This window comes from Syngnathus typhle, linkage group LG5, assembly GCF_033458585.1.
Source record: "Syngnathus typhle isolate RoL2023-S1 ecotype Sweden linkage group LG5, RoL_Styp_1.0, whole genome shotgun sequence".
Lineage (NCBI taxonomy): Eukaryota > Metazoa > Chordata > Actinopteri > Syngnathiformes > Syngnathidae > Syngnathus > Syngnathus typhle.
This window is the reverse complement of record NC_083742.1, coordinates 12,227,763-12,255,114: the sequence shown is the minus strand read 5'-3', so window position 1 is coordinate 12,255,114 and position 27,352 is coordinate 12,227,763. Positions and strand designations below refer to the sequence as shown.

General features: G+C 43.2%; 5 protein-coding genes across 7 annotated transcripts; 2 read left to right on the top strand and 3 right to left on the bottom strand.

Annotated features, from left to right (window-relative positions):
• The first annotated feature begins 637 nt into the window (after positions 1–637).
• Positions 638–4,647, top strand: LOC133154162 (neurofilament medium polypeptide-like). Its single transcript, XM_061278656.1, has 5 exons — positions 638–1,270; positions 1,416–1,536; positions 2,299–2,498; positions 2,588–2,712; positions 2,792–4,647. The coding sequence occupies exons 1-5, from the start codon at positions 638–640 to the stop codon at positions 3,870–3,872; spliced, it is 2,160 nt and encodes a 719-aa protein (XP_061134640.1). The 3' UTR covers positions 3,873–4,647.
• Positions 4,648–4,707: 60 nt separating this feature from the next.
• On the bottom strand, positions 4,708–10,001 carry thoc5 (THO complex 5). The gene is made up of 20 exons (XM_061278657.1): positions 9,850–10,001; positions 9,505–9,610; positions 9,091–9,234; positions 8,834–8,947; positions 8,638–8,735; positions 8,333–8,479; positions 8,129–8,243; positions 7,845–7,977; positions 7,661–7,738; positions 7,517–7,560; positions 7,035–7,134; positions 6,433–6,541; positions 6,260–6,361; positions 6,084–6,180; positions 5,872–5,983; positions 5,681–5,784; positions 5,483–5,570; positions 5,281–5,396; positions 5,017–5,207; positions 4,708–4,907 (listed from the first exon to the last, which is right to left on the bottom strand). The coding sequence occupies exons 2-20, from the start codon at positions 9,601–9,603 to the stop codon at positions 4,844–4,846; spliced, it is 2,055 nt and encodes a 684-aa protein (XP_061134641.1). The 5' UTR covers positions 9,604–9,610; positions 9,850–10,001; the 3' UTR covers positions 4,708–4,843.
• A 442-nt stretch (positions 10,002–10,443) lies between these two features.
• tfip11 (tuftelin interacting protein 11) lies at positions 10,444–14,910 on the bottom strand. 2 transcript variants are annotated; one of them, XM_061278654.1, is made up of 15 exons: positions 14,769–14,910; positions 14,291–14,497; positions 14,004–14,175; positions 13,654–13,810; positions 13,440–13,567; positions 13,173–13,334; positions 12,852–13,043; positions 12,583–12,762; positions 12,343–12,477; positions 12,157–12,260; positions 11,925–12,093; positions 11,449–11,692; positions 11,218–11,360; positions 10,971–11,136; positions 10,444–10,857 (listed from the first exon to the last, which is right to left on the bottom strand). In XM_061278654.1, the coding sequence occupies exons 2-15, from the start codon at positions 14,494–14,496 to the stop codon at positions 10,511–10,513; spliced, it is 2,505 nt and encodes an 834-aa protein (XP_061134638.1). In that variant the 5' UTR covers position 14,497; positions 14,769–14,910; the 3' UTR covers positions 10,444–10,510. The 2 variants fall into 2 exon arrangements, with proteins under 2 accessions (XP_061134638.1, XP_061134639.1); XM_061278655.1 differs by having other exon boundaries at positions 14,785–14,901.
• A 173-nt stretch (positions 14,911–15,083) lies between these two features.
• Positions 15,084–16,704, top strand: srrd (SRR1 domain containing). Of its 2 annotated transcripts, none has more exons than XM_061279853.1 (6): positions 15,084–15,339; positions 15,418–15,458; positions 15,567–15,754; positions 15,834–15,932; positions 16,018–16,169; positions 16,247–16,704. In XM_061279853.1, the coding sequence occupies exons 1-6, from the start codon at positions 15,197–15,199 to the stop codon at positions 16,497–16,499; spliced, it is 876 nt and encodes a 291-aa protein (XP_061135837.1). In that variant the 5' UTR covers positions 15,084–15,196; the 3' UTR covers positions 16,500–16,704. The 2 variants fall into 2 exon arrangements, with proteins under 2 accessions (XP_061135837.1, XP_061135838.1); XM_061279854.1 differs by having other exon boundaries at positions 16,018–16,131; positions 16,247–16,390.
• A 1,006-nt stretch (positions 16,705–17,710) lies between these two features.
• si:ch211-166a6.5 (clustered mitochondria protein homolog) lies at positions 17,711–27,142 on the bottom strand. Its single transcript, XM_061279848.1, has 28 exons — positions 26,871–27,142; positions 25,326–25,432; positions 24,974–25,145; positions 24,596–24,733; positions 24,353–24,507; positions 24,114–24,268; positions 23,906–24,022; positions 23,231–23,363; positions 23,061–23,153; positions 22,812–22,978; positions 22,538–22,717; positions 21,725–22,150; positions 21,581–21,654; positions 21,404–21,508; positions 21,224–21,324; positions 20,984–21,136; positions 20,843–20,905; positions 20,534–20,766; positions 20,374–20,458; positions 20,021–20,174; positions 19,806–19,945; positions 19,424–19,504; positions 19,185–19,310; positions 19,008–19,117; positions 18,845–18,938; positions 18,631–18,756; positions 18,482–18,555; positions 17,711–18,395 (listed from the first exon to the last, which is right to left on the bottom strand). The coding sequence occupies exons 1-28, from the start codon at positions 26,923–26,925 to the stop codon at positions 17,852–17,854; spliced, it is 4,161 nt and encodes a 1,386-aa protein (XP_061135832.1). The 5' UTR covers positions 26,926–27,142; the 3' UTR covers positions 17,711–17,851.
• Between the last annotated feature and the right edge of the window lie 210 nt (positions 27,143–27,352).

Here is a 27,352-nt window from a genome sequence, read left to right as displayed (position 1 = left end):
GACTCCCCGTGGGACTGGTGTGGATCTGCAAACTCACACTGCAGCATCAAGGCTTTAAGCATCAGCAGAATGCACATCGCACAGCCATGCTACCTGCGTATATTAATTCTGCAGGGCTTTTATCATAGGAATAGGATTCGAGTGTATTTTTCTTTTAACTGTATAAATGTTTTCAATTTGGCATATTTTATTTGTTTGGCTTGATCAATTACGTTTCTTTTAAATGATGACAACTCATCAAAATTATATATTTAACTGCGTGCTATTTGTGAATGTTCCAAAAATACCTCATGGAAATACTATATTCTAATCGACTGTATAAATAACAATAATGATATCTAACAATTGTTATATTATATTTATTAATTAATTAACAACATATCATCTACAGCTCACAAAACGGTCTGTAAACACTTAAACCTGCTACACACTACTGCGTTCCGATGTTGGTCATGATGGGTTGGAGGGATGGTGTAGAAAGTTTGACAAACATTGTATTAGAGCAAAAAAAAAAAAAAAAAAACTCGTGCAAAGGTGTGTCTTTAAACAGTAGTGGCGCTGACTTGGTGATCCCCCCCCACCACCCCCACCACATATATAAGCCAGACGCTCTCCTCCTCTTGCTGCAGTCCTCAACATGAGTTTCACCGTAGAGAGCCACTTTTTCAGCCCGAGCGGGCTCCGTAAGGCTCGGCCAGCCTCGGTGTCCTCCAGTGGCTTCCACTCCCAGCGCCGTCGTCTCACCTACAGCAGCCCGCAGTCCTGCGGGGACAACCTGGACGCCTTCAACGGGGACATGTCCCGCAGGAGCGAGAAGGAGATCCTGCAGGCGCTCAACGACCGCTTCGCCGGCTACATCGACAAGGTGCGCAGCTTGGAGATGCACAACCGCAACTTAGAAGCCGAAGCGGCAGCCCTGCGGCAGAGCCACAGCGGGCGCGCCTCCGTGGGGGAGAACTACGAGCGGGAACTGGACGACCTCCGGGCTCTCATAGGGCAACTTAACGGAGAAAAAGGTCGCGCGGCTGTTGAGTACGAACGCCTGGAGGAAGACATCCAGCAGATGCGCACCCATTTGGAAGATGAGGCGCGCGGTCGCGAGGAGCTGGACGCGACAGTGCAGGCCATGAAGAAATACGTAAACGAGTGCCAGATGACCCGAATGGATCTGGACAGGAAGCTCGGCGCCCTGGACGAGGAGGCCGCCTTCCTCAAGAAGAACCACGAGAAAGAAGTGGCCGAGCTCCTTGCTGAAATTCAAGGCGCACAGGTGTGGCATGGCGTTCGATATCTTACTGTACAATACTAGTCCTTAGTGTGCTGAGTTGTCTCAGTATTGAGAAAAATGACTGCACTGGTATATTGACAAGTCATTGCACTAGTAGGATTTCAAATAAATGGCTTCCCTTACTTAGATGACCTTTGATCTGCGTGACTCACCAAAAATGGACGTGACCGGAGCCTTGCAGGAGATCCGCGCACAGCTTGACCGCCACGCGGGAAATAACGCCAACCAAGCCGAGGACTGGTTCAAAGGTAAGGCGGCTCCCAGCGGGAGTAAAAGTTCCAAAAGATTATTTTAAGGGGTTACAGGGGTAATGAGGTATCAAACTCATTTTAATTTCAGGCTGCATCCTGGTGCATTTAATAAATACATGTAGTATGTTGTTTTGATATCAGAAGTCATGAAAAATTGTGAAAAGCAAATAAGTGATTCTGTGAAACCAAACGCCTTGCATGCCGCAGTGTAGCACCAAATACGAGCAAGGAAGCCTTATTTATTTATTTTGGTTTATTTATTGGTGTTTAAGTTGTTTAACCTTGAAACTAAAACATCAACAAATACAGTATAATCGCTTCAAGGTCACAGTCAATGAATTCTCATAATTTTTGTTGGTGTGGCTATGACGAGTAACCTTCATCTCTTAACAATAACTTGATTGATATATGCACCAAGTGTTTGCACGTAGCCTGTAAGACCATTATTGTTGTTATTATTGGATAAATTGGTGAAGATGAAACATTCAAGTATATTTAGAAGGCTCGCATTGTATGGAAAGAAACACCCTGCTGATCTGTTTGGGACAAAACAAACACAGGTAGCAGTATGACCTTGTCTACTGTATGTGATGTCATGCTGACTGCAGCAGTGAGGCTCACTCATGCTTACAAAAGGGGAACTGGGCATGATGCTTATTCAGACACACTACAGAGTATGTGGGGAAGCTACATGAAAATGTGCTGTGTTTCTCCTATGGATCTTGTGACCAACCAAACATCTGGTCTGACTTTGTATAGTACGCATGGAGCGTCTGACAGAGGCGGCCAGATCCAATCAACATGCAATCCGGGGGACCCAAGAGGAAATCGTGGAATATCGTCGTCAGCTCCAGAGTCGCACCATCGAGCTGGAGACTCTCCGGGGAACCAAGGAGTCGCTGGAGAGGCAGCGTATGGCGAGCGAGGACAGACACCGAGATGACCTTGATTCACTCCAGGCAGGACAACCACAAACATCTCAATAGAAGCAAGCAAAAGACAATGGTTTGCTAAATCTCCATGTCATAATCATGTGTTCATTCTGCAGGATACCATCAATCATTTGGACTCTGAGCTGAAAAACACCAAATGGGAGATGGCCAGCCAGCTAAAGGACTATCAGGAACTTCTGAATGTGAAGATGGCTCTAGATATTGAAATAGCGGCCTATAGGTTGGTGCCCTGATAAAATATTACAATGTGCTCATTCCATTTTTCCTGATAATCAAAGCTTCCATGTCCCCAAAACCAGGAAGCTTCTGGAGGGAGAAGAGAATCGTCTCGTGTCAGACAGTCCCTACTCCTACTTGGATAACAGACTTTCGTCACATCTCAAAGTGAAAGAAGATAAAGTGATTGTTCAAGAGCAGACAGATGAGACCCAGGTCACAGAGGTGACAGAGGAGGCAGAAGAAGAAGAAGGTGAAGAGACTAAAGAAGAGGAGGAAGACAAAGAGGAAGAAGAGGAAGAAAACAAAGTAGAAGAAAAGGAAGACACAATAGAGGGAGCAGGTGAACAAGAGATTGACAAATCATCAGAGAAAGCCCTGAATTCTCCCAAGTCAAAATCACCAGAGAAAGTCTCAAAGTCTCCTCAGCCTAAATCTCCCCCAAAATCGCCAGAGTCCAAATCACCACCGGCTAAATCTCCCATTGCTAAATCACCAGAGAAAGTCCCAAAGTCTCCTCAGCCTAAATCTCCCCCCAAATCGCCAGAGTCCAAATCACCACCGGCTAAATCTCCCATTGCGAAATCCCCTGAAGAGTCACCCAGATCTCCTCCAAACAAATCCCCACGGTCTAAATCCCCTCCTCCCAAGACACCTGAACCGTCTGAGAAGGTCAAACCAGCCCCTGCTGCCAAAGACGACACTAAAGAGGAGAAAAAAGACAAGCCGGAGCCTGTTAAAGATGAAAAGAGGGATCCACCAGTCAAAGAGGAAAATGTTGGACAACCAGTAAAGGAGAAGGAGAACAAGGAGAAAGAAGCAGAGAGTAAGAAGGATGACAAACCTGACGTGAAGAAAGACAGCCAAACAACTGTGGCGCCAAAGGAAGAAACTCCAAAACCTGCTGAGAGCAAAGCACCAACCTCCAAACCAAAAGAAGAGGCTCCTCCTCCCCCGGTTGAGGAGAAGCCCTCACCTCCTAAACCGGCCAAGGCAGAGCCAGAAAAGAAGCAGGAGGAGAAGCCTAAAATTGAGCCTGCGATACCAGAGAGCAAGAAACCAGAAGAGAAAAAGGAGATCAATAAAGGTGCTGATAACGCAGGGAAGAAAGACACGGTGGCAAAATCTCCTGGCACAGAGTCCAAAGACAAAAAGGAGAAGTGAAGCTTCAGCCAACTTAAAAAAAAAAAAAAAAACTCTTCAGGTGAGAGCAGGAAGGATGCTCAAGTACAAGCAATCTTTTGTTTTTATCGTCCTACTTCCTATGTACGTATGCTACCATGTTTGTAGGCAAGCTCTTCAAGTGAATGTGACAATGATAAGTGCACTTTACCTGCACTAACCTTCAAGGATGAGAATATCATGATGCCCAAAAATATATTTCGGTATAGTCTGTAGCAATATATATATTACATTTGCTATGTTAGAACTTAGTGAGACAATCTTGGATGCTTGTGCACTTTAATGTTTGGCTTCACAGGTGAGACATCTCACTCTGGCCCGCCATGCTCTGACAACACTTGACTGTCATGTGTATCAATAAACCTGATAAATATGCAACACAAAAGAAAAGAATGATCATATATTGTGGTGTGCAGGGGAAGCTGTCATGCTAGCCTGATGTGAGGATTTGTTAAGGGAAGTTTGAAAGGTAAATGCAGCAAAACTTGCCTGCATTGCAGTAGAAGGGGTGGAGACTGCAGCTATCCTCACATCTCGCAAACCTCACTCATGTATAAGTGAGGAGCGTCGTGACACCAGTCAATTTGCTCTTTGGTTGCATATTTCCATATTCTGTCTTAGATTTGAGTATGTGCAACTAATAGAACGAACCACAAAGTATACGTGACTGATTTGTCGTTTGTAGATGTATTCAATGAAAATGCTGTGCATGTATCACACAATGAGTGAGTGCACGTTTTATAAATAAAGCAGCAGTGAGGTGGAGCGACAACATGAAATGCGGTCAATTTAGACAACCAAAAACAGCCTAGACACATTTTCTTTTTTCAGGAAAATAAGGGATCAGTTTATTTTCAACTCGTATGATTATTTTAAATGTCTACAGCTTGTCTAAAATGCTTCAAATACAACATGATGAGTTAAAATTTGTAAAATGAATCACAAGCCAAATTTTAGCGATGACTGAAGAGGCCCAGAGGGTGGTTGTATTTGAATGGCTTCAGACGATTTGGACCCCTGGGAGGGAAAAAAAGAAGAAGAGGAAAAAAAAAAAAGAAAAAAGGAACGCAAGTCAGATAAAAGTGGATGTCAGAGATCAGTGCATTTTATTCTGTTTAGTACACACTTGACAGTACGCAGGCACATCTTTTCGCGGGGGAACTCCCGTGGTCCTTCCACACCATCATCCTGTTCTTCAGTCTCCAAATAGACATCCAGACAGACACACAGGCGTGAAATCTGATTGGTCAGGAGCTGGTAGCCTGGACGTGGCCCCTGCAGTTCATTTTTGAACACGTTCACCTCACTCTCCATGGCCTGGACCCAAACCACATGAGTCAGCTTGTTTTTAGTGTACGGGACATTAACAATAATTATAAAAAGCTTTTACCCGAAGGTTGTCATCAGCGCGTCCGCTGCGCTCCCCCTTCCAGTTGAGAGAGAGCGAGAAAAGAGGAGAGATTTCTGGGTACCGGGGATTCAGCACCACCGCAGCCTGCAGGCGAGCTACAAACATGAATACAAATTATCATATGGGTTGAGAAATTTGTATAAAGGGGAACAAAATGTCGTGGAATAAAACAACGGGTTACCAGTGCCCCGCTCAACAACTCCAAGAAAGTACATGTCAGTCTCTTTTGCCAGACCAGCATCAGTCACATGGCGTGTAAAAGTCAGGTCCTAGCAGAGAAGAGATGCATAATTAAATGACCCAACTATAAAATAAAAAAATAAATAAATAAACTCAAAATGCCACTATCAAGCATTCAGACTGGAGTGTGTGTCCATACCATGTACTCCTCGTGGGTGATAGTGGTCCATTGAGCTAACCGGGAAATAATCTTAGCTGGAAAGATGTGCAAACACTCACTGGTGACGGGGATGATGTTGTGCTCTGTTGGAGAGAAGAACAACCTCAGCCTCGATTGAAGAGATCTGCATTAGGACCAATTGTGCACAATTAATGGTAGCTTGAACCTACCTAATGAAGCAAACTGCTTATGTAGAGCCAAGCGGGACAGGACCCGCCCCCTCAGAAGCTTCATGGTGTTCTCCATATGGCTAGCGCTCAAAGAGCTGCCCACAAGCACACCCTGGGGAGACAGGCAGTAAGACGTGAGACCAAATGATGGTGCTTATACAAGCAACATGTAAAATATTGGAAATGTCACATGCATACAGCACAGCACTCACATCTGAGGTATCACTGGGAAAATGCAGCCCTCCAAGATTCTGTACCCACTTGTAGGGATGACCCAGCTCCTCCACGTAGTCGACAAAAGAAACAATACTGGGGAGGTAACGTGACATTTGTAAATCGTACCGAACTAAATTGTTTTCGACACGACTGCTTAGAACAGCCTCCTTACCCGACTTTATCAAACTGATAACGGTTGGCTGGATTGGGTGTTTCTCTTCCATGATCGTTGGAATACAAACAGCTAAGAAGGGTCTCGGATTCGATCAGCGCCCTACAAAGGCGGTGCTCATTATTAGCAGCGGAGAGACGAAGGCTTAAATCTATACGCGAACGTGAACCTACCCTGCACTGATGGCTGTGGTGAGGTCTGTGGCTGCAGAAATCTTAGCTTTGACTGTCATGATGTTGAGATTTATCAGGTAGTAGAAGTACAGATTGAGGACGCTGCCATCTGCAAAGTCAAATTGGTAATTAGTACATTCCAAAGTCAACTCGATACTAGGATCATCTACGTGGTTGTCCCGCTCGGACCTCCTCGTGCATCAAAGGGGATGCGCTTGTGATGACGCACAATGCATAACGACCTTCAGGACATACCAAGCGATGCGTGAAGCTGGCAGACGACAGCTGATCAGAGGTAAGGTGCGAGAGAGCTCAGCAGTTAGACAAAGAGCACTCATGAGAAAATGTGCTTACAGCACCTTGAATTGCTGTATAAGCAAAAATATGAGCGCACCCCCCCCCCCTTTTAGGGTAAGTAAAACCTGCAATGCAGCTCTATATGTGCACCTTTAGTCACCAGCAGAAGGCACACAAAATTCAAGTGTGATATCTAAGCACAACTATAAATTCTCACTTTTCCCACCACACACAAAGGGTAATTTGAGATTTTAAATGACATGGGGAGAGCTTGTCCTCATCGAATTTAGTGGAAAATGAATTACCTTTACATTTCAGGTCAAAGGAGAGGGACAGTGGGTGCCTCTTGAGCATCTCTCGTCTTTTGTCATCCAGGTGGCCGCCTGCAGTTGACCGTCTCCTCTTCTGCAAAGTGCATAATAATGTTTTAATAATGTACAGAAACATTTTAGTTGACAAAACATATTACACTTGAGCTATCTAATTATAGAGAAACTGATGACATGAAAGTTTCTGAGATACTTCATGTAAAAAGAAATATATATTGTCATTCCATTAAAGTGTGTTTAGGGCAAAGCTGCTCAGGCATTCCTGGCAAAAGAAACATAAACCAACAATTTGTCAGCTGGCAGCCATTCGGATACAGAAAGCGATCAACATTCCTTCTCCATCCTCAGTGCGACAGTTGGAGCTTCAGGGGACATGTTGTGACAGTCGCAGGGATGCGAATCTGAAAGATTGGCTGACCTCACCGACCCGTGTGTGCCTAAGATGAGCCGAGACTCACCGTTTTTTCCTGCTCCTCCTCCGCGTCCGAGTCACTGTCATCATCTGTATGACATAGAACGAGTGTGTTGATAAAATAGCAGTGCAGTGTGGGTTTCTTGTTTTGTTTGCACATAAATGGTGCACATATACTATTGACGTTCACCTTGAGAATCCTCTGGAGGTTTGGACATAGCCTTGGCCTCATCCACGTCCCCGCTGATTGTTACACATAAGTTCTTGTCTGAATGAAAACCAAAATCACTCAGAGTAGAACTTTGTTCTCCAAACTCCAGGAGCAAATATAAAAGAGTGGCCTGTATTCCACTGTGTAAGAGAAGCTTCCTCACCGCATGCTTGTCCGTATGCGTTGGCTTGAACAAAAAGGACGTAGAGGGGTGGTGGCAAGTGCTGAGCAACCTCGGTGTGCTTCTGGGTCTGTTCAACAGGCACGGCAAGGTACTCTTGCACCGGGAGGGAGGCCTTGGCAAAGAAGAGGGCGCAATAATCACAATGGCACTTAGGGAATGCAAAAACAAACCTATACAAACAAACTGTTGATGTACAATCCAAGATAAGCCTAAAATATCTTGTATCCATCCACCGGACTAGCTACAACAAATGGGACTCTTACCTGCATGATGGCATTCAGGCCAGGCTGCAAACTCATCAGATGTTCCTTCTTAACCTCAATACTCTTCTGGATCTTCTCTTTGGTGGCCTGAGACTCTTTGTATGTCTCGGCCAACCTGCATCAATCAGTAATTAAACTTTCCGTATGTAGACATTTTGGGGTACTGTGCATTAAATGAGCTGTGGTGTACAAAGGTTTGAGTACCTTTTTCTCTGTTCGAGCTCCCAGTCTAACCGCGCCAGTGTGAGCTGGTGCGGATCATTTTTAGTGAGTTGTGGCCTGGAAATTTCCTGCGGTGCATCCTTGTAAAACTCTTCCTCGGTCACGAGTTCTATTTCCTCATGCTTGGACCTGAGACGACAACATAGACGCTAATTAAGTCGCATTTTTCAAGACAAACTGTCAAAAGATAAGACAACAAGTTTAAGTAAGAATAACACTTTATATCTTCACTTGACCATAGCTTTGTCTAAAATTGATTCAAGGTTAAGAAGGTATTTCCTGCTTACTTGAACTCCAAACATTTGCTGATTTCCTTCTGAAGATGCAGGACTTCATACAGAAGATTCTGCAACTGGAGGTGAAGCACATCCACTTTCTGCTTTGCCTGTGGAGCATAAATCACTTTTCACCGTCACACTACATGCCAATGACCAACAATAATATGCGAGTCTAAATGAGTACTCAAGTACTCAATGTGCTTACCTCATGTGTCTGATCTCTGCCTCTTTTGAGACGCATGTGAGCCAGACGGTTGAGTTTTTTCAGAGTCATAAAGTGGTTGCAACTCTCTAAGCGTTTCCGCTCAACTTCAGCGCACTGCAAGACACATTGCCAATGACTTGCTTTTCAGGGTAAAAAATAAATGAGTACACAGGTAGATGATGTGCCTACACGTTATTCCCAGAGCCCTCAACCCACACTTAACTGATTAAGAGAATTGAATTGATTTTGTATCTCACCCCTTCCTTTGCCCCACTGGCTTTCAGCTTCTGTATTTCACCCATCAGCGTGGCCAAACCTTCACAAGATTCTTTAAACTGGAGGAAGTCGTCCTCAGGGTCCCGACCATCCAGTTCCACCTCCTCATTGTAGACACGTACATCCTAGAAATACACACACACATAATTAGGTGAATCAACGCGGTCAGTAAGGCCCAAAATCTCTGATCCTGGAAATGCAAGGTGAACTCATCTCAAGCAGTGGGACTTCTCTACGTGTTTGTGACTCGCTATGTGCCCCCCCTCACCAACACATTAACCATTTGCTTAACACAAAAAGTGCCCAGTCCAAAAATATTATGTGCGTTATCAGCGCTTAAAAACATACACAAATGGAAATCTAGTGCAAAAGGTTTCTGAGCTCATTCAATTTACCTGCTGATCTCCGTCACCTCTGCCTCGCTTCACCTCTGGAGTTCCTGCTTCGTTGCGAAGAACCTTTGCTTTTCGCTTTTTGAGTGCGTCGGAAGACATTTGAAAGCTGGATTGGATCAAATATTTTATAATGTGAGAGACGGAAAAAAAAGAGAACTACATTCAATGCCACGGGTTTTTATGCTAACAATGCAGGGACGGCTGGGCTAGTTAGCTAGCACGCTTAACTCGCTTTAACAATAGCACGTTTTGCTTAGGTTGACGGTTTATAGAGCCCTTTTCAGTTCAAATAAACAAAATAATAACAGATACATACTGGTAGGACTTCTACATACACCTACGTACCTGTATGATGTGCAGGAATATAGAGGCGAAATTCTCACACAGAGCGCATTCTGAAGTACGGAACTGCAAACGGAAGCTGTTCAGGGCCAAAAACTTCGACATTTCGAATCGAGTTGTCCTCTACTGCCACCTATAGGACAGTGATAACAATAAACTAGTCTGCAGTACATTGTCGTATTAAACATTTTTACAATTGTTCAATGTGTGCACATTTTGCGTAAATATTTTCTAATTTCAACATTAAAATACTTTATGGTCTTTTAACATCTGTAACTTAATAAAAACATATTTATTATTTCATATTTAGTCAAATTCCTGTTCCTTTATTTTATGCACATTGGAGCATCTCTGTTTATAAATATTGTGGGTATTAAGATGCGAATGAGTTTGAATAGAAAATCCAATATCCTTTAGTTCGTATGTTATTTGTTATGACTATGACCACTTTACTTGGACTGTACAAAAACAAAGGGCTGACATTCTTGCCATATACATTGACTTTTAAAATATAGGGATTTTCTTTACGGAAAATCATTTATTTGCAACTCCACATAGTTTTAACAAGTATACAATAATTATTGTGATACGAGCTGATGGAATCACACACACAAAATAGAACATTTACTGTACCTAACTTTTACATGATAACTGGTATTTAAAATCACTTGGCCATATCTATCAGACTCTGCAGGGATGTGGGAACCCACGTCTTTTCTCCTTGCACGAATACCACACCCCTGTCTATGTAGATGACAATACGCCCGAATGTGTACAGCTGTTTGCCCTCATGCCGTTTGGCCACTATGGGCATGAACACAATGTTGTTCTCCTCAGCCTTGGTCTGGATGAGATCTTTGAAGTTTGTGGGTACACTAACACTGGCACCCCTGTGAGCGACACTCTCCGTATCCCTGCGCTCTTGCATGGCTTCATAGTGGAAGTCCTTTCTTCTCTCTGTCTGAGTGAGATATGCAATGTTTTCTCTCGCACCTGGTTGCATGTATCCACCTGTGGGTACACACGAAGCACACTAAGTTGTCATGCCATGTCTTCGACTCTTAATATTTCATGAAATAAATGCAGACACGGACTTGTACCGCTACGTATTTCCTGAAACCCACCCATGCCCGAAGATACTGCACGGTTCATGATGTCCAACGCTTCATTAAACTTGTCTTTTATGACTGTCTGTGACAACAAGGCATCACTGAACATGGTCTTCCAACCAAGGTACCATTTGGTGATTTCCTCATAATTAGGACTGTTGCTCAGCCATGAACACAGGACCTTTTGTGAACAGACCAAACAAAGTCAAATATGAGTTAGAAGCTATGTTGCTCCATTGCTTTGCTTGTGAGAGTTCCTTACTTGCAGCCATTTCGGAAAGAAGTTTTTGTCCAGCAGGGAGACCAGACTAGATGGTGACAGCATTCCCTCCCAGTCTATTACCCAGTTAAAGGGCTCCATTTGCTGCTGGTGAGGGTTGATAACCAGCTCCTCCAGACACAGAGCTGTAAGAGGCCAGATGTAATAACACTTTAACGTCAGAAAAAGAATAGGGGGTAAAAAAGGCGTGAAGGACAAGAATTAGACGCTTACCTAATTTAGGGATGATGTTTTTCACCATGAAGGCCTCCCAAGCTCCTAGGCTAAAAACATCTTTCCACGGTTGCAGGATGAGGCGTGCTGAGGCATCACTGGGGTGCCACCGCTGCAAAGCATTAGCTAGTTTGCTCCTGATGGGGGCGTATAAAGGCTCAAGACGCGATTGGAGAAGAGGCAGCCAAGGGTGGATCCATGAGTGAATGGGCACCGTGTCTGTTAAGGGGTTCCACGCATCCACCTGGTAATCACAAAACACGGTTGAGAGGTGCAGACACAAAGTAAAATGTCATATCAGATTATACACTGAACACCAAATCGATTTTTTTTTTTTTTTAGATAGCACTTTTCAAATATTAAAAATGCAATACAAAATGCTCTATTATACACAAAGGAAAAACCAGTAAAAAGAAATACGCAGAAAACCACCTTTCCCATTGCCACAATATAGAGTTAACGTAAATATGTCTTGCCTCTCTCTGCAGCCGCGGTAAAACAAGCTGAGCAAGCAAATAATCTGAGATCCAAAGCGGAAGAAGAGAAGACCACAGTTCAACGCAGTCCACCATTGGCCCAACCATGCGAGGCTGCCAACCAGACACGCAGGACCGCATCACTGGGATCCACACTTCCCACAGCAGCCTGGAACAACACACACACGTGGCATCAAAACAAGTTGAGGCCATTTCATGTGTTTGCTTTTACCTGTGGTAAGGGTCCATGTTTGAATCTTGCCCATTATTGAGAAGGTTTCGAGATTCGAGAATGACCCTCCACTTACCAACCTCTTCAAGGCAATAAGAAGAGTCCTGAAACAAACAAACACAAAGTCTGACAGGAGCAAATCAAAGATGCCAGCCTACTTGATAACACGTGAAAGGAGTAACACACCTTCAATGGATTCCAGGAAAAAAGTTTTTCTTTGAGTAAGGGGTGAACTACAGCTACAGCCAAGTCAGCCAAACCCAACGTCTTGTATTCCTCATAATAGTCTGTCTGTAAAGTCTCAAAGATGCGAGCGCACTCCTGACGGAAGCAAAATTAAGAACATATTTTCAATAAGGATAATTGCACATCTCACTGATTGTCAGTCCTGTGGGTTGCTCAATAAAATAAAATAAAACAACATACCTGCAAAGTGGGTCCCTCGCCTGGTGCTGTGTCTCCAGAAGGGAAACGATCCACCAATGCCAGCACCGCTTCCATTCTACGGATGGCGTCTTGTTCTTCTTCCAACCTGGTCTGCAGCGCCTGCGACTCATGGCTCAGCGAGACAACCACATCTTTCTCATGCTGCAAGCGGCGGGCCGACTACACAATTGGTTGTGAGACCGCAAAACAGATGTTGGTATGTGATACGTTTTGGATGAAGTGTTTATCTGTAAGAAGCTTGCTTGAACCTGTAATATGTCTTGTTCCGTAAGGTCAATCAAAAGTTGAAGGTTATGTTCAAGCTCAGGAAGTCCAAAGCTGGATCCCTTCTGATCCCGCATGGACGTGCTTGCCGGACCGTCTTCTGGTACGCTGTGCTTGTTGGACATCTGACTGTAACTGGAATATACCTTTTGCTCTCTTCCAGTCATATCGATGACCTAAACATGGGAAGATATGTCTGAGGTGGGGAGCATTCTTTTAGACTATATTTACTTGCAATATCAAGGGGTGGTTTTCTACACATCATTCTACAGCAAGTCTCAAATAAAAAGGGTTAATTAGTTCACCTTGACTTGTGCCAGCTGTCCAGCAGATGTTCCTGTGCTGCGCCCGGCAAGTTTGCCTGTAGCCTTCAGTTCCTCCACAGTTTTGTAGGAGTACTTGGGTTTCTTCCTTGCTCCGGTGGCTGCTGGATCTTTACGCCACTGACCTAGTTCCTTCTGAAACTCCTAAAGAGACAGATGATTTAGAATGTCATAACAACGTAAGGTTACTTTTAATTGCTAAGACAATTGAGGGTGAAGATCTGAATGCCAAGACCATTGGCATGTTACCTTTTCTTCCTCCTCGTCCGAGTCAACTACAGGAAAATCTTGAAGACTTTGTACGGTTCGTTCATTGCCATAAGCACCCACGGCTCCTTTTCCTTTCCGCACCTTTGCCTCAATAGGATTGACGATACCTGGAGGATTAATAAAGCAAATGGTCACAAACTGTGCATCTCAGTCCTCCTCAAACCTAAAACAAAGTAACCATAATTCTGCACACCTTGCGCGTTCTTGCCCAAGCCTCTGCCTGGTTGATAGCCCATTTTCTGCAGCAGCTTTTGACCAATTCCCTTTGTGTGTTTCTCCCAAGAACCAATTCCTTGTCCAGTTTGGATACCCCCTGCAAACCTTTGAGACTGGTTTCCACAGAAATTACCCTGGAAAAACAAAAAAAGCATTGCTTCTCAACTGTTGTCATCCCGGGAGCCGCATCTTACTATTGCTGCAAAGTCACAACCAGTTTTCCACAAGTTAAGAACAATAAAACATTGTTTGTTTTACTGTACTATACAAACCTGTTAGAATATACAACTCAGGGAATAACAAACACTTTATCAAACCGTCATTTACCTTTTGAAGCTTTTTAGTCGTTAGCACTCGAGGCGGCGGTGGTGCAGAAGGAACGTCATCATCAGAATCATCAGGACCTTCTTCTTCTTCTTCGTTTTCTTGTTTCTCATCAGATGCAGGTTTTCTTAATCCCGCACTCACAAAGTTCACTGGAGCAGTGTAGTCTTTAGATCTAAAAAAATACTTGATTTAATGATCTATTCTTTGAAAACGAGTAGTTGTTTGCTCCCTCCAAATGATTATCGTGGATTGATGTGGCTTAGCATGGAAACAGCACCATGACTTACCTCTTGCCTCCAAATTGGGGTCTCTCGTCCTCATCAGAGTCACCTTCTGCCCAGATGCCATAAGTCATTTGCTCCTTGGTCTGTCTGTGTCTGCGGCGGTCTGGGTTGAACTCATTGGCCAAATCCCAATCTGTGATTTCAAATTTTTCAATATCTACACCATCTTCCTCTGCATCCCTCCGTCCATACAGGTGTGACATTGACATTCTGAAAAGAACGATGAAACAAACCCAGGGAAACAACCGGGGTCAAGATTAAAAACATTTCAAATGCATTGAGAGCATGCACGTGATAATCAATTATATTCATATAAAAAAAATAACATACATTTTGTTGTTTGAATCAGAAACGTAACAAATCAAGAACCTCGCATCTATCTGAATTATTTGCTAACTGTAGACGTCATTAGGAAACCGTATATAAATAAAACCGGCGTTTTGATGTATTAGTAAAAATACATTAAACGACAACCACTTACTTTTAATTCACATTACCTATTTCTATACGGAATAAATGGGTGTTCTTTCTTGTAGCATCAAAGATAGTCCGATAGCTAACGGTAACTAGCTTCTAGGCGCACCACACACAGGAACACTTTGAGTACTTCCGGGGGAAAGAAATATTTACGCTATTGACCACCGTTTTGATATTAAAATGTAGTTGTAAATCATGGGACACAAACGACCACTCATCAAGTTTCGTATAGATTCTAGTTTAAATATAAATAATAAATAGTAAAATTAAATAACACAAATATTATTTGCTCCCGGATCAGACATCGCTCCGGAAGTAGAAAACTGGTGTCACACAAAAATATATCCTTGCGTCACTAACATTCTAAGCGAATAAAAGAAAACGCAAAATCGTTATTTATTCGTTGCACATACATATTCGAATTAAATTAAAATGTCTGCCATAGACGGTGAATGGCAAGTGCAACGTCGACGAAAAGGCGCATCCAGAAGTTTGAAGTTGTTCCAAAGATCTCCATCCCATTGCATTGAACCACTGGATGTTGGGAAGACTCTTAAAAGAATCAGAGAAACAGTGTAAGATGTGTTAACGGAGCTAAAACTTTGATTTATCCTATCATTTCAGACTTTTATACTCATTGTCATTCTCTGCAGGGCTGAAATGAGATGCGAAGGGTTTTGGAAAGAATGGAATGGTTAGTGTCCCTTCAATTGAGACAAAAGTTATTTCTCATTATTTCTCCTACTAAAAAGCCAAAACAGCAGATTAGATTCACCATTATTGTCTTTGATTATGTCACCAGAGCAGATGCTGGCGGCGGTGTCATTGAACCAAAAGGACAAGGAGGTCTCGACAAGCCAGCTGCAAGACAGTTTAGATGCCAAAATATGTCCACTTGAATGTGTGTGTTACGGACTGGGCACCTTTTCTTCATGCGTGTCTGCTCGTTATCAGCTTGCAGTAATGCTCCTTCTTCTGGATGCAGCAATGGTGAAAGTATATGTTGATGTGGTCAGTTGTGTATGTCAATGTTCAAGTATACTAACCTAACTGAATGTGCCTCTCCTAGATTCCATTAAAAGACTGTTTAGTTTTTGATCCTGCTTTCTCCCATGGAGAAAAAGATGTACTCCGAGAGTTGGGCCTAACTGTACTAACAGATAATGAGGTTGGTGAGATAATGAGTTGGTATACATGCATAGTTAGGTATGCGATTATTCATTAACTTTGAATTTTCACCCTCTGACATGCAGGAAGGGAAACGACTGGCTACAAAACCTACGCTTTTTTATCTCATGCATTGTGGGAAAGCCTTGTACAACAACCTCTTGTGGAAGAACTGGAGTCCAAAATGTCTGCCATTTGTGGTAATAATCGGAAACAGCTTTGGTGGCATGAGGGAGAGGTTTGTACAATACATATTGGATTGGAAATAGGATTGTAATTTTTATTAATTTGTTTTTTTCCCATCCATCCGAACAGAATGATTGAGAGAGAGTTCAAGCGGGACTACAGCTTCATCAGCCAGGCAGTGACTATGTGTGAGGAGAGAAAACTGAACTGTCCATCTCATCTGACTGACATCTTTAGTGACACTGCACTCATGATCTTTAATTATAGCAAACTAAACACTCTTAATCAGTCTACCTGGACAGAGCCGCCTGAGCCACATTATCAGCACTGCTCTGATTTGGAAATAATACAAAAAGAATCGCAGAATGGAGAAAGGACATGAACTACTGGATTCATCATTCAAACTCTGGCCCGTGGGCCAAATGTGGCACTCAGTGCAATTATATTTGGCCTGCGAAGGAAAATTGTGCATCGACTTTGTGTCAATACAATTGCAAATTGTCTTCACTTCACAATAGATATGTTGCTTCATCATTACCATTCATCTTTTAAAAATAAACTGTTTTTACTAGTCTCTGATTTCAAAACGAGTTAGTCATCAGTTTGTTGTTTAGCCTATATACTTTATATAATGAGATGTTGATACATTTATTTGGGATGACAGTCATAATGGCCCTCCGAAGGAAACTATGATTACGATGCGGCCCGGGACAAAAAAAGAATTTGACACCCCTGTTCTAAAGGGTGGGGAAGTGCTTTCCCATAGTGTACCTCAGGGCCTGGTGGCCCGCTCTTGTTCATCCTCCTGCTTCCCTTTGGAAATATGTGCTCACGGCCTCCTTTACTACTGCTATGCCGACGCCCAGCGTAATATCACCAAAGTCATTTTAATTTGATATTAAAATATACATCATTGAGGAGAAATGAGATGGACCTGTTTGAGACTGACTTCAAAAGCAGAAAACAGGACCTCTGTAGTTGTTTTAGCTTTATAGTAAATATGAGCAAAAAGACAGAAAAGGAAACTTGAACATAAGAGCAGTTTCTGTTGCACCTATCTTGTCGCGCCTTGGCATTTTGGGGATAATAAAAATAGGTGTGGTTTCCTCTGTATACCTGTTTTATGTGTTTGACAGGAGTTGGGGAAAACAGGGCGTGTGTCGGCTTCCGTAATAACAGTTAACGTTTGATCACAAAGGCTAGCTGCAAAACGTGGACTCGGATATTTCTCTGAACTGAAAAGGGACCGCAAGTTGTTAATTCTCCCATTCTGCCCAATCCCACTAAATTTGATCAATAACACCCTTGATTGGTTGCCAGTCATTATCAGGGCACACTGGAGACAACCAGTCACATTCACATCCATGGACAATTTAAAATCTTCAATCAATTTATAATTACAATGCAAACTCCACAAAGAAATGCCAGAGTTGAACCCTAATCTTCAAAACTGCAGACGTTGATGTACGTCAGCATCGTGCTGTCATGAAATCAGATCTATTGCTTCTTAACTGTGACTGCAAATGATATTTACATGAACAATGGTTTTGTGAAAGTGTGAGTGTTTAAAAGATTCAATCAGTACAAAAAGGGGAAAGCACCACGATAAAAAGTTTATTGTTAAAAGAAAAATAGCGCTGGAGCATACAGACATCCCCCAGCATGGACACAGCTCAGGACGTCTCAGTTTACGTTACAGTGGGCTGCTACACTCATTTCTTCCGTCCGATGTTTTCAAACTTGATCTGTTCCATTTACAGAGATGCTTTTCACACCGTTGCTTCCTGATTGTCCAGCTGTGGTCATGTTTGAGACAACATCTGCCCATGTCCCCTTACTCTTGGGGCTCTCAGTAACGTCATCTGGCTTGGTCTCCTCAGATGGGTCACATCGCACGTCTTCAGCGGCTTTGATGCCATTTCTTGCACTCGAGTCACCATCAGCACAATCCTCCATTTTGGCTTCAGCATCCAAAACCACCCTTTGGCTGGGCTCTGCTTCGTCTCCATCCACTTCTGTTTTATCTTCTACCACGTGACCGTTAGCTGGGGCGACCGTGTCGACTGAGGTTTCTTCCACTCGCTGACTCTCAGTAGTTTCCTCCACAGCCAGGCTTGGACTGTTCAGAACTTCCTCGCCACTTCCTGTTTCTCGAGCTGGCTCCTTTGCTTGTCCGTTCGTAACCTCCAACAGCTCGTTAGCTGCTTTGCTCATCAGCTCTTTTGCCACGGCTGCCTTCAGTTCCTTGTGTCTCTGCTTGAACTCCTGGAACTTGTCACTATCAACACACAAATCAAGAATTAATTTAAATGCATGGGTGGTGTTATCTTGAAAATCTCCTATTTAATATTTTCTTCAATTTACATGACCGCAATCTTCTTAATCCCAGTGACCAGAACCATCTGGTCCAGAATTGTTTCATTTGTAGGGGTCAGGCACTGGAAAAAAAGACCAGAGGGCATCAAGGGGTTAACAGACCATCCCTCCGAACGTTTAAACAAGTTGCTTCTTACCTCCACCGTTTGTTCGGTAACATTAGGTCCAGCCTGTCTGAGGGAACGTTCTACCTGCACGGCCTGCTTGGTTATCGTGCAGAGAAATTCTTTGCTGCATCGTGCCTGAGGGTGATCCTCGTCAAACTGCGGAAAAGAAAAGCGGTGGCATTAAATGCAACTGATTCTAATTGAGTTGTCTAAAGAAAAAAAGAAAAAGAAAAGTGATGCTGACCAAGGCAGTAAAAGCAGCAAGGGCCTCCTTTTCGTGATTCATAGCACCTCTGTAGTCTCCTTTACTGCACAGCCACTGGGACACCAGATGGTGACTGCATAAGAAAGAGGGAAAAGTCATGAGTTTGGGAATGTGGCCAAATGATGGCATAGGTGAATCTTACGAGAGGGCAGTGTGCAGATTTGTTGGGCCGAAGAAAGAAGCGTTGAGTCTGAGGGCGTTTTTTAAGTATTTCCCTCCTTGGTCCCCTTTTAAAAGCAAGCCAAGACAACTCTGCAAGGACAACAATGTTATTTAGAATGGTGACAAGGTTAATAATAATATTTAGAAAAGAACCTACATCTAGCCTGGCAATGTATGGGTGGTCCTCGCCATGGATGGTTAGCAGAAGTAGACGTGCTCTAAGCAAACATTTCTGGGCCAGTTTGGTCTCCCTTCCGGCAAGAACATACACGGCCAAGAGGGCCTATGGAAAGAGAAGCATAAAATAAATCAATAAATGAAGAAATCATTGTCACCCTCGAGAGCTGGCGTTGTGGGTAGTAATGTGTGAAAAGGAGAGCTTGTTTTTGTACTTACATATTGATGGATAGTGTTGGGGTGGTCAAACCCGAGCACCCTCTCACTGATTACCACTGCTCTCAATTGGACACTGCGGGCCTTAGGAACAAAGAAAGATGAAAATATTATTCAAGTAATGTTTTTCTTCTTCTTGCCAGGCAAACTTGGAAGACAAATTGAATAGTGTGTATATTTTACATTATTTGCTTTTCATCAACTACATTGAATGACCTTAAAGGCCTTTTCAAAATGGCAATCCCTCCTTTGCTATTTCTTCTTTGCTGAGCTAATCCAGCATGATACTTGCACCAATGTGCCAAGTTGCTCACATTAAATTTGGTCTCGTGCTGTGTGATACAACTGCCTTTAATTGTGGACAGCGAGAAAAGTTGCAGCCTACCTCAGCAGTTTTACCCTGTAGGAATGCCAATTTGGCCAACAGGCTGTGGCAATAACACGCCTCAGGATGGAGATCATCACACACTCTACCAAACAAATATGCAGCATCTTTTAAATGTTCATGGGCTTGATCCAACAGACCTGCCATTGGAAAGAAATGTTAAGGTTAAAAAAGGTCAAACACCTCAATACCAGGATTCAGATTGACTCCTGCACCTTTCTCAAAGTAGTTCTGTGCAGCGCGGAATGCCTTGGAAGCATCTGAAGTTGGCATCTGAACGTGTTTGACAAGAGGGAAGATGTTGATGATGTCGTCGGGTCCGATGGGAACTTTACCATGGCTGTCGAACAAGTAGTCCCTCAGTCTCAGCTGGTGGAGACACAAAATAAACACGAATGAACAAACAGGTTCTGCTTTGATTTCTGTTTGTTAGCTTATTTACACAAAATCTAGACACTAACTGATTTGTATTTATCCTAACTTCGTAAAATGCTGACAAGCGCGTCAAACTCTAGTATAACCCCCCAAAAAAAAGATAAACTGAGCACTATTGTATTTTCTTTACTACCTGTACTCCAGTCTTTAAACAAAACTCTCTAAGCAGGGAGATTTTCTGAAGCCTGTAGCGTTCAACCAGTTGGTTCAGACCGGACCTGTCAAAAAGAAAAATGGCAGTTGTTGTAACTCGCATTAAAAACAAACTTTAGCAACAAAAGCAACGGTCTTACCCAAGAGTGTCAGAGAGGCTGTATGTTTCAACAGCATCCTGGCAGACTTGATTCCACAGCTCGGCTGCAGTGAGCGTGCTCCAGGGCGTGCTCTCCGTGGCCCCGGGCCCTTTGCCGCGGCGCTTTGATTTCTTTTTCGTCTCCTCTCCCAGGGCGGTGGCTGTGAAGTGAGGGACCAATAGGCAGCACAGGAAGTGACTGACTGCTGTTGCTAGACAAGGCATGTCCACGCCCTGCAAAAAAATGAAATGAAACCCAAATGCTATTTCATGACAATGTAAAACGTCAATTCAAAAAAATTCAAAGTACCTGGAGGAAAGTGTTGAAGACTCTCCTTGTTGAGCGCATTAATATTTCACTCATGACTATTCTCTGGCGAAAACACAAGGAATTTTAGTCAATCGTTTCTGTAAAGTGCTCACATGATCAAGGCTAGTTCAACTGAATTACCATTAAATGCCTGAGGCGCTCCTTGTGTTTTGACTGGTTGATGGTTTTGACAACATGGCCCAGATAGCGTAGGTTGATGCCCTTCTCGTGTAGGGCTTCCTTTAGAGAAGCTCCATCCATTGGGGTCACATTACTTTGTAGATTAGACTCCACCTGGAAATGTGCACATTGGTACTTAAAGCAGTACTGTAACCATCCAACAACGGATGTTTACGCAATATAATCAATGGAAGTACGTACAAAAGCTGGTATCTGATGCGTGACGATGAAAGCTGCAGCTTCTCGCAGTAACTTTTCATGGATCTGTACCGATTCGCTTTCAGCGCTGGGGAATGATACTCCTGTATACACGCGACGAGAAGCATATGATGTAACGCTTGTGCAAATTATTGATTGATTAACTTTCATTTCTCTTGGTACCTGGAGAGAGGACATTTGGGCAAAATCGCATCTCAAAGATGATTTCACTAAGGGAGCCGACTTCTTTACAAGCAGCCCGTATTGCATCAGTAGCTCGAGAGTCGCCTGCAAAACAGAATCCTTGATGTAAATTGTCAACTTTGCACAATATGAACCGCATTTTATCGAATTTCTTACAAGCTGTCGCACATTCTTCAAAGCCTCCATTGTTGTCCAATTTCTCCCTGACGAGCTGTGTGAACTGAGTGTGTCTAAAATAAGCACAAGACTTTAATGAAATGAAAACAAATAAAAGATGTTATCAAATCCAATTCAACTCACTTGTGCTGAATGAAAATCTGCATCAGCTCTGGTCTCAGCCGACACAAGCTGTGAGGAAATCTCTTGGGAATGTCAAAGTCTTTCTGATAATTCAGTGGCCAGCCATCATTTACACTCTTTTCCTCAGCCCCATTGCAGCTTTCTTTCTGTACCTCTTCTCCACTTATTATCTGACTTTTGACTTCTAGACAGTAGTTGGCATCAGCTGGAAAAGTCCTAAACACATCTAGTATGTAGAAGCGCCCGTCTGCCCCCAGCAGTCCTTGTGCGTCCACTGACGTAAACAGTGGTACCCGATGTCCATTGGGTGCTAAGACAATATGTCTCTGGAGAGAAAGCGCTTTGGCAGCATGAGCCAGCAGTTCCAGGATGCGTCTGCGATGGGGAGACTCCTGCAAGCCAGCATTCACTCCATAGAGCAACCCCCTACACCAAAGACAAATGGATGAGCTCGTTCAACTAAATACAGCAGGAAACGTCGACTAAGACAAACGTTTTTATTAGTGAAGTCAGTGGCGGCGCTAGAGAAGGCCTTGCTGGGGCCCTGCCCCCCCTGTTTTTTTCCGTTGTTTTCCCCAGGATTTGTTGTTCACAGTTTCATCCATCCAATCTTTAGTTTCCAGAATAATTGTTTGAGTACACTAAAAAATGTTTTTTGTTTTGCGGACACCCTGAGAGATCCTCCAGAGAAATTAAGGTTGATGTAATTAGATCTGTCAGCGGTAAATTGCACAATGATACACACCAATGAATACAAGTTATTGATGCGGATGTAAAAGTGATGTACACAGAAATAGAATTATAAGGAAGTACCGTGAGACGGGTGGGGTTCCCTCCTCCTGCTCAGTGCCTTCCAAGCCAGGAGCTAAACCTTGGGCTGACAGGCGCACGCCTCTGTAGTCGACAATAGCTGTAGGTAGAGTGTGCAAACCTTGCAGCCCCTGCAGATCACTGTACACCTGCACTCCTTTCAGCTCCAGTCTCTGAGCAGCCCTGAAATGACACAATGTCAAAATATTGAATTAAATCACCTCCGAGTCACGAAGCTAATTGAGACGGTCTCGTAACCACAATATACTGTCCCTACCTGCGGCCCCTCTCCCCACCAAACACTGTACTAGCTGCGCCCTGGCTCATGAAGAGGCCACCAAACAGGAAAGCTGGATCCTCGGGGTTACCATTGACTGGTTCAGCAAAACCTTCAACCACAGTCTCCGCCCCCTGGGACACGGTTCTCACAAATGCACTGTTTACCTAAGGAAAGAATAAGGTGTAAAGACAAAGATTTATAATGACACTCATCGTAATCGAATTTGAATTGATGTTTTTCGGTTACCTGCAGGAGAGCTCGCTCCCTCTGCAATCTCTCCTCCAGGCTTGTTTGTGGACGATCTCTGGCTGCTTGCAGCTCTTCATTCCAGTCTGGAGCCTATAGCAGAGATGCATGAAGGACTCAGCGTCACTTAGGTACGTATATCGTTAAGAAGTCCCATTTGTATTAATAACCTGGTTTGCTGGTTGATCATCCACTCCTAGCCTGCTGAAGGTGTTTTTGTGAGTGCGGGTGGCGCAGGGAGGACCGAGCCAGCACAGGGTTTGATAAGGAGTAGGCATCATGTCCACTTGGGATATGTCATGTCTGAAAGAAACCACAAAAGCAATCTCAATCCATACAGACCATCTTGTAAAATTTCACTTTGGTTTTGGATTATAAATAATCAGGTAGTAAAGAGTTACTTTTGCAAAGTGTCAGTTTGTGGGTGATCTATTGTTTCGTTTTCCTGTAATTGAGTAACAATGGAACCGTTCCCTTTGCCTGATAATGCAAATGGAATTTTGTTAAATATAACCCTAACATGCTTCATCCTGCCTGCTAACTACAGTAAAGCGCAAACAAAAGCAAGCGATTTTTGCATGGTTGTTACACAATTTATTATTATTTTATTTTTTTATAGTGTGAGTCGCTATAAAATTAGACTCAACACAACATACATCTTACTTAAACTGTCTTAGTTAAATGGCTTTTAGGATTGAAGAGGACTATGCCATTTATGTTTGTGTTCGACTTCATAATAAAAGCAATTTTTGTATCTTCTGCCTTACTCATGAAACTTCCGCTCACCACAGTGTTTTGATACAAACACAAGTACTGTATGTTGTTTCATGCTCTTGTAGTTTTACCTGTTTTTAGTAAAAGCTTGTTTGAAGGCAGGACTGATGTGACAGAGCAGATCCGTGAAGCAGTGGCACAATGGTGATGACTGGGAAGGGCGGGGATCAAATGCTTCTGGTGTAGATCTGAAATGAATTAGACCAAGAGTTGATGATGCGATCTACGGCAATGATAATATAAAACTGAAAATAATCTTAAATCATCTTAAATCGTTACCTGTTAACAAAGAAACCTTTCGGACATGATGTAATGTCACACTTTTGTCCCTCTGTGGTCACCACTGTAATATACATAAAGTCTCCTTGCAGCTTCCTGTGTCCTGGAGGAGGGTCCCAAGAGCTAAGAGACAAGTCCTGAAGGTAGCTTGGGACCTGATGATGACAAAACTCAACAGGTTAATGACAGTATCGAATTGCGCAATCCGATTGAATGTATTAGTACAGACAGTATCTCACTTGTGGTTTGGAGCTTTGTGGTAATAGGGCCATCAGTGGTCTGTCGGAGGAACCAGGCAGGAGGTACTGGGGGGGTGTGCAGTCATTATTGGCTGCTTCTGGTTTTGGGTTGCTTGACGAGCGTTTCAGATTCTTTCCATTTGGCAAGCTCGTTTCTGCAGCAGTAATAATGCACAGTTTTTCAGATTTGTCTCGACAATGACCTCTGAAATGAAAACACGTGAAGTATACAAACGTGCTCACCTGATGTTTGCGCATGCGTAAGTGTTTCCAGTATGCTTGGTGAACGTCCTTCTCTCAATGCATCCCGAGGTCCAGAAGCCCGCAACAGCTCGAGGACTCGAGACAAGTGCTGCTTTGCTGAGCGGGCGGTGAAAGGCTCTGGATAGTCAAAGTCACATAGAGTAAATGTTTGAATGAGGGCAAACTAAAAATGTCACCTCAACTGTGCATTTATTTCTGAAAATTGTATTTTATGAGTTAATTTGATGAGCATTTCAAAAATCAATATTCTGATTTAATGATCGATGATGACGAAAAGTGCCATTGATATCAATCGGTATATTTGCTGTAAATACAACCCATTCAGTAGAAATCAATGACAGAAACAAGGTGCTGTACCTTCAACCAGACGAAGGATTGCACCAGGTTTGAGTCCTTTGACATTTTGCAATCCGACAAGGGGGTCGAGGGTTGCACCAGCGAAGGCCAGGGACAGGTTGGTGCGCGGAGCAACTTCATCTCTCGAGAGCAAAGTCGTTAGCGCGTCTTGAACCAGCCAAAATACACGAACCTTTGCACACAAAAAGAAAACAACACAGGAATGAAATAGTCACAATTTTACTGTATATACTTTATGGCAAAAATGCAAAGTATAATAAACATAATAATATTTTTAAATGAACACCACTCTCAAACTTGCACAATCCGATGAGATTAGATACAGAATGAGGAAAACAAGTGTGTTTTGTACCTGAAACTCAAAAGGCTCCAATCCTGCTCCCTGGATCTTGACCGGGAATGATGAGTCGTCTTGCTTGATTGTCGGAGCATCTTTTCCATGGGTAGCACTGATAATGTCTGTTTGGAGGGAGAAACCAGGAAGCCACTCTTCATACTGTTCGTTAAATACTGCCCATTTGACTTAAATGGCTGCAGAGAAAATGAATAAATCCCTTGGAATGTCCTCAGCTCAGGTGCAAATCCAGTCTTGCACTGAATCGACTACTGCTTGGAGGAGTTCTGGAGACCACAAAGTATTTGAGACTGAATCAACAGTACCTCTGCTGGTTACAGCCAAGTATTGCACTAAATGTTTCCCTTCTCGCTTGAAGCACAGTTGAGCTGTATTTAACTTAACATTCAGGTACAATTTGTATTGAACTTTTCTGCAATACCTTTTAAATGGATAATTTATGCTGATAAATATTAAATTGGTTCTGATGAACACAAATTACCATAAGCTAACTACAGTTAGTCATTTTGTTGATCCCTTGGATAATATTTTTTTTAACGTAGGACTTGGTGTAAAATGTTTGACACTCACAGGCCTTAAGTCAATGAACAATTTAACGTGTAGTAAACATGACACACAAAAAGGGAGAATGAGCAAGCGCATTGGTAGGTGAAAGTGAATTTCGGCAACGGAAAAAAAGAAAAGAAAAACAGGGGGTGTGTCTTTACTGGCATACAAATAACTACTCAATTAAAAAAAGCAGGACCTAGCATGTATAACCTACATTGTGACTAAACCTGTTGAATTTGCCTATCAGCCTTCATGTCATCCAAGGTTGAAGTGACAGCCACACCCAGCAGCGGCATGTGGAAACTGCAAAGTGCTACAACCCAAACTAACACTGCTTCAGCCGTGCATACATGCATGCATGTGCATGCTACTACACCTTCTCCAAGCAGTGCACACTCATTTAGGAGGAATGTGGCTGTTCTACAATAAAACCCTTGCTGTCAGCGTGGGAGTCCACCACTGGAAATCACCCAAACAGCAGCTTCACTCTTCACAATTGGTTGGAGGAAGTTTCCTCCCCTTTTCTGGCATTCCGCCACCATCCTTTTCTTACTATTGCACAAACCTTCATAGTTGACAAGTTAATTCTCATGCCCAAAACTCAGCGTGTTTAAGTCTTATTTAACCAAAGGTCACTTGTTGTCACGTTGTAATAAGGCGTTGACCAGTGTGCCAATACATTTAGGAGGATAAGAAGGCCTTGGGGCACTCTCACCTGCAGACAGGCCAGCACACATTCTACCGTAACCACTCCAATCTGTCTAAGAGGAGTGGCAACGTTAAATTGTAGGAGAATGAAGACTCATTAATTCCTGGATATCAGTTTTTTCCCTCCCCTCTGAATTTGCACTATGAATACCAAAAGGCAGACATACTCATAGCAGCAGAAGCATGTTGAATGTCCCACCCCCCTTTTACTCTCCAACGGGGGGAGGTACGAAAGAAAAAGAAGGAAAAGAAAAGTAAAGTCACAAGCATGTTTGGATTTCTCACCGTTCGTCTTGGCTTGAGTTCTTCCTGCTGCTCCCTTCCTCACTTTGTCCTTCATGTCTGTGTGTTGATTCCTTTTTCTTTTTGTGTTTTGGCTTTCCTACGCTGAAAGGTGCTGCAGTCTTGCTTCAAGCTGAAATGCAATGATTGTCCTTAAAAACGTGCAGCTGGATTACTTGTAAACCTTACAGAATGAAAGTAAATGACTGTGTAGGACTATGACTCCTGCCCCTTCTGTTCTGCAAACTCAACTTATCTGTTCTCACTCTGTATATAAAAAAGAAAAAAAAGCCCCACCCTCTTGTTGCTCCACAGTCAGCCTACTCTCCAACACTTTTTTGTTAGCTTGCTTGGGTGTGTCTATGCATTCTGTGCTCACTTTCTACCCCAGGCATGTTTCACTCCCTGAGCCTAGAGGGGAAAGTGGAAGTTAAGTACCTACATGTTTTTATTGACAGAGTTTAGACCTCAGTCAGCCCATGAAT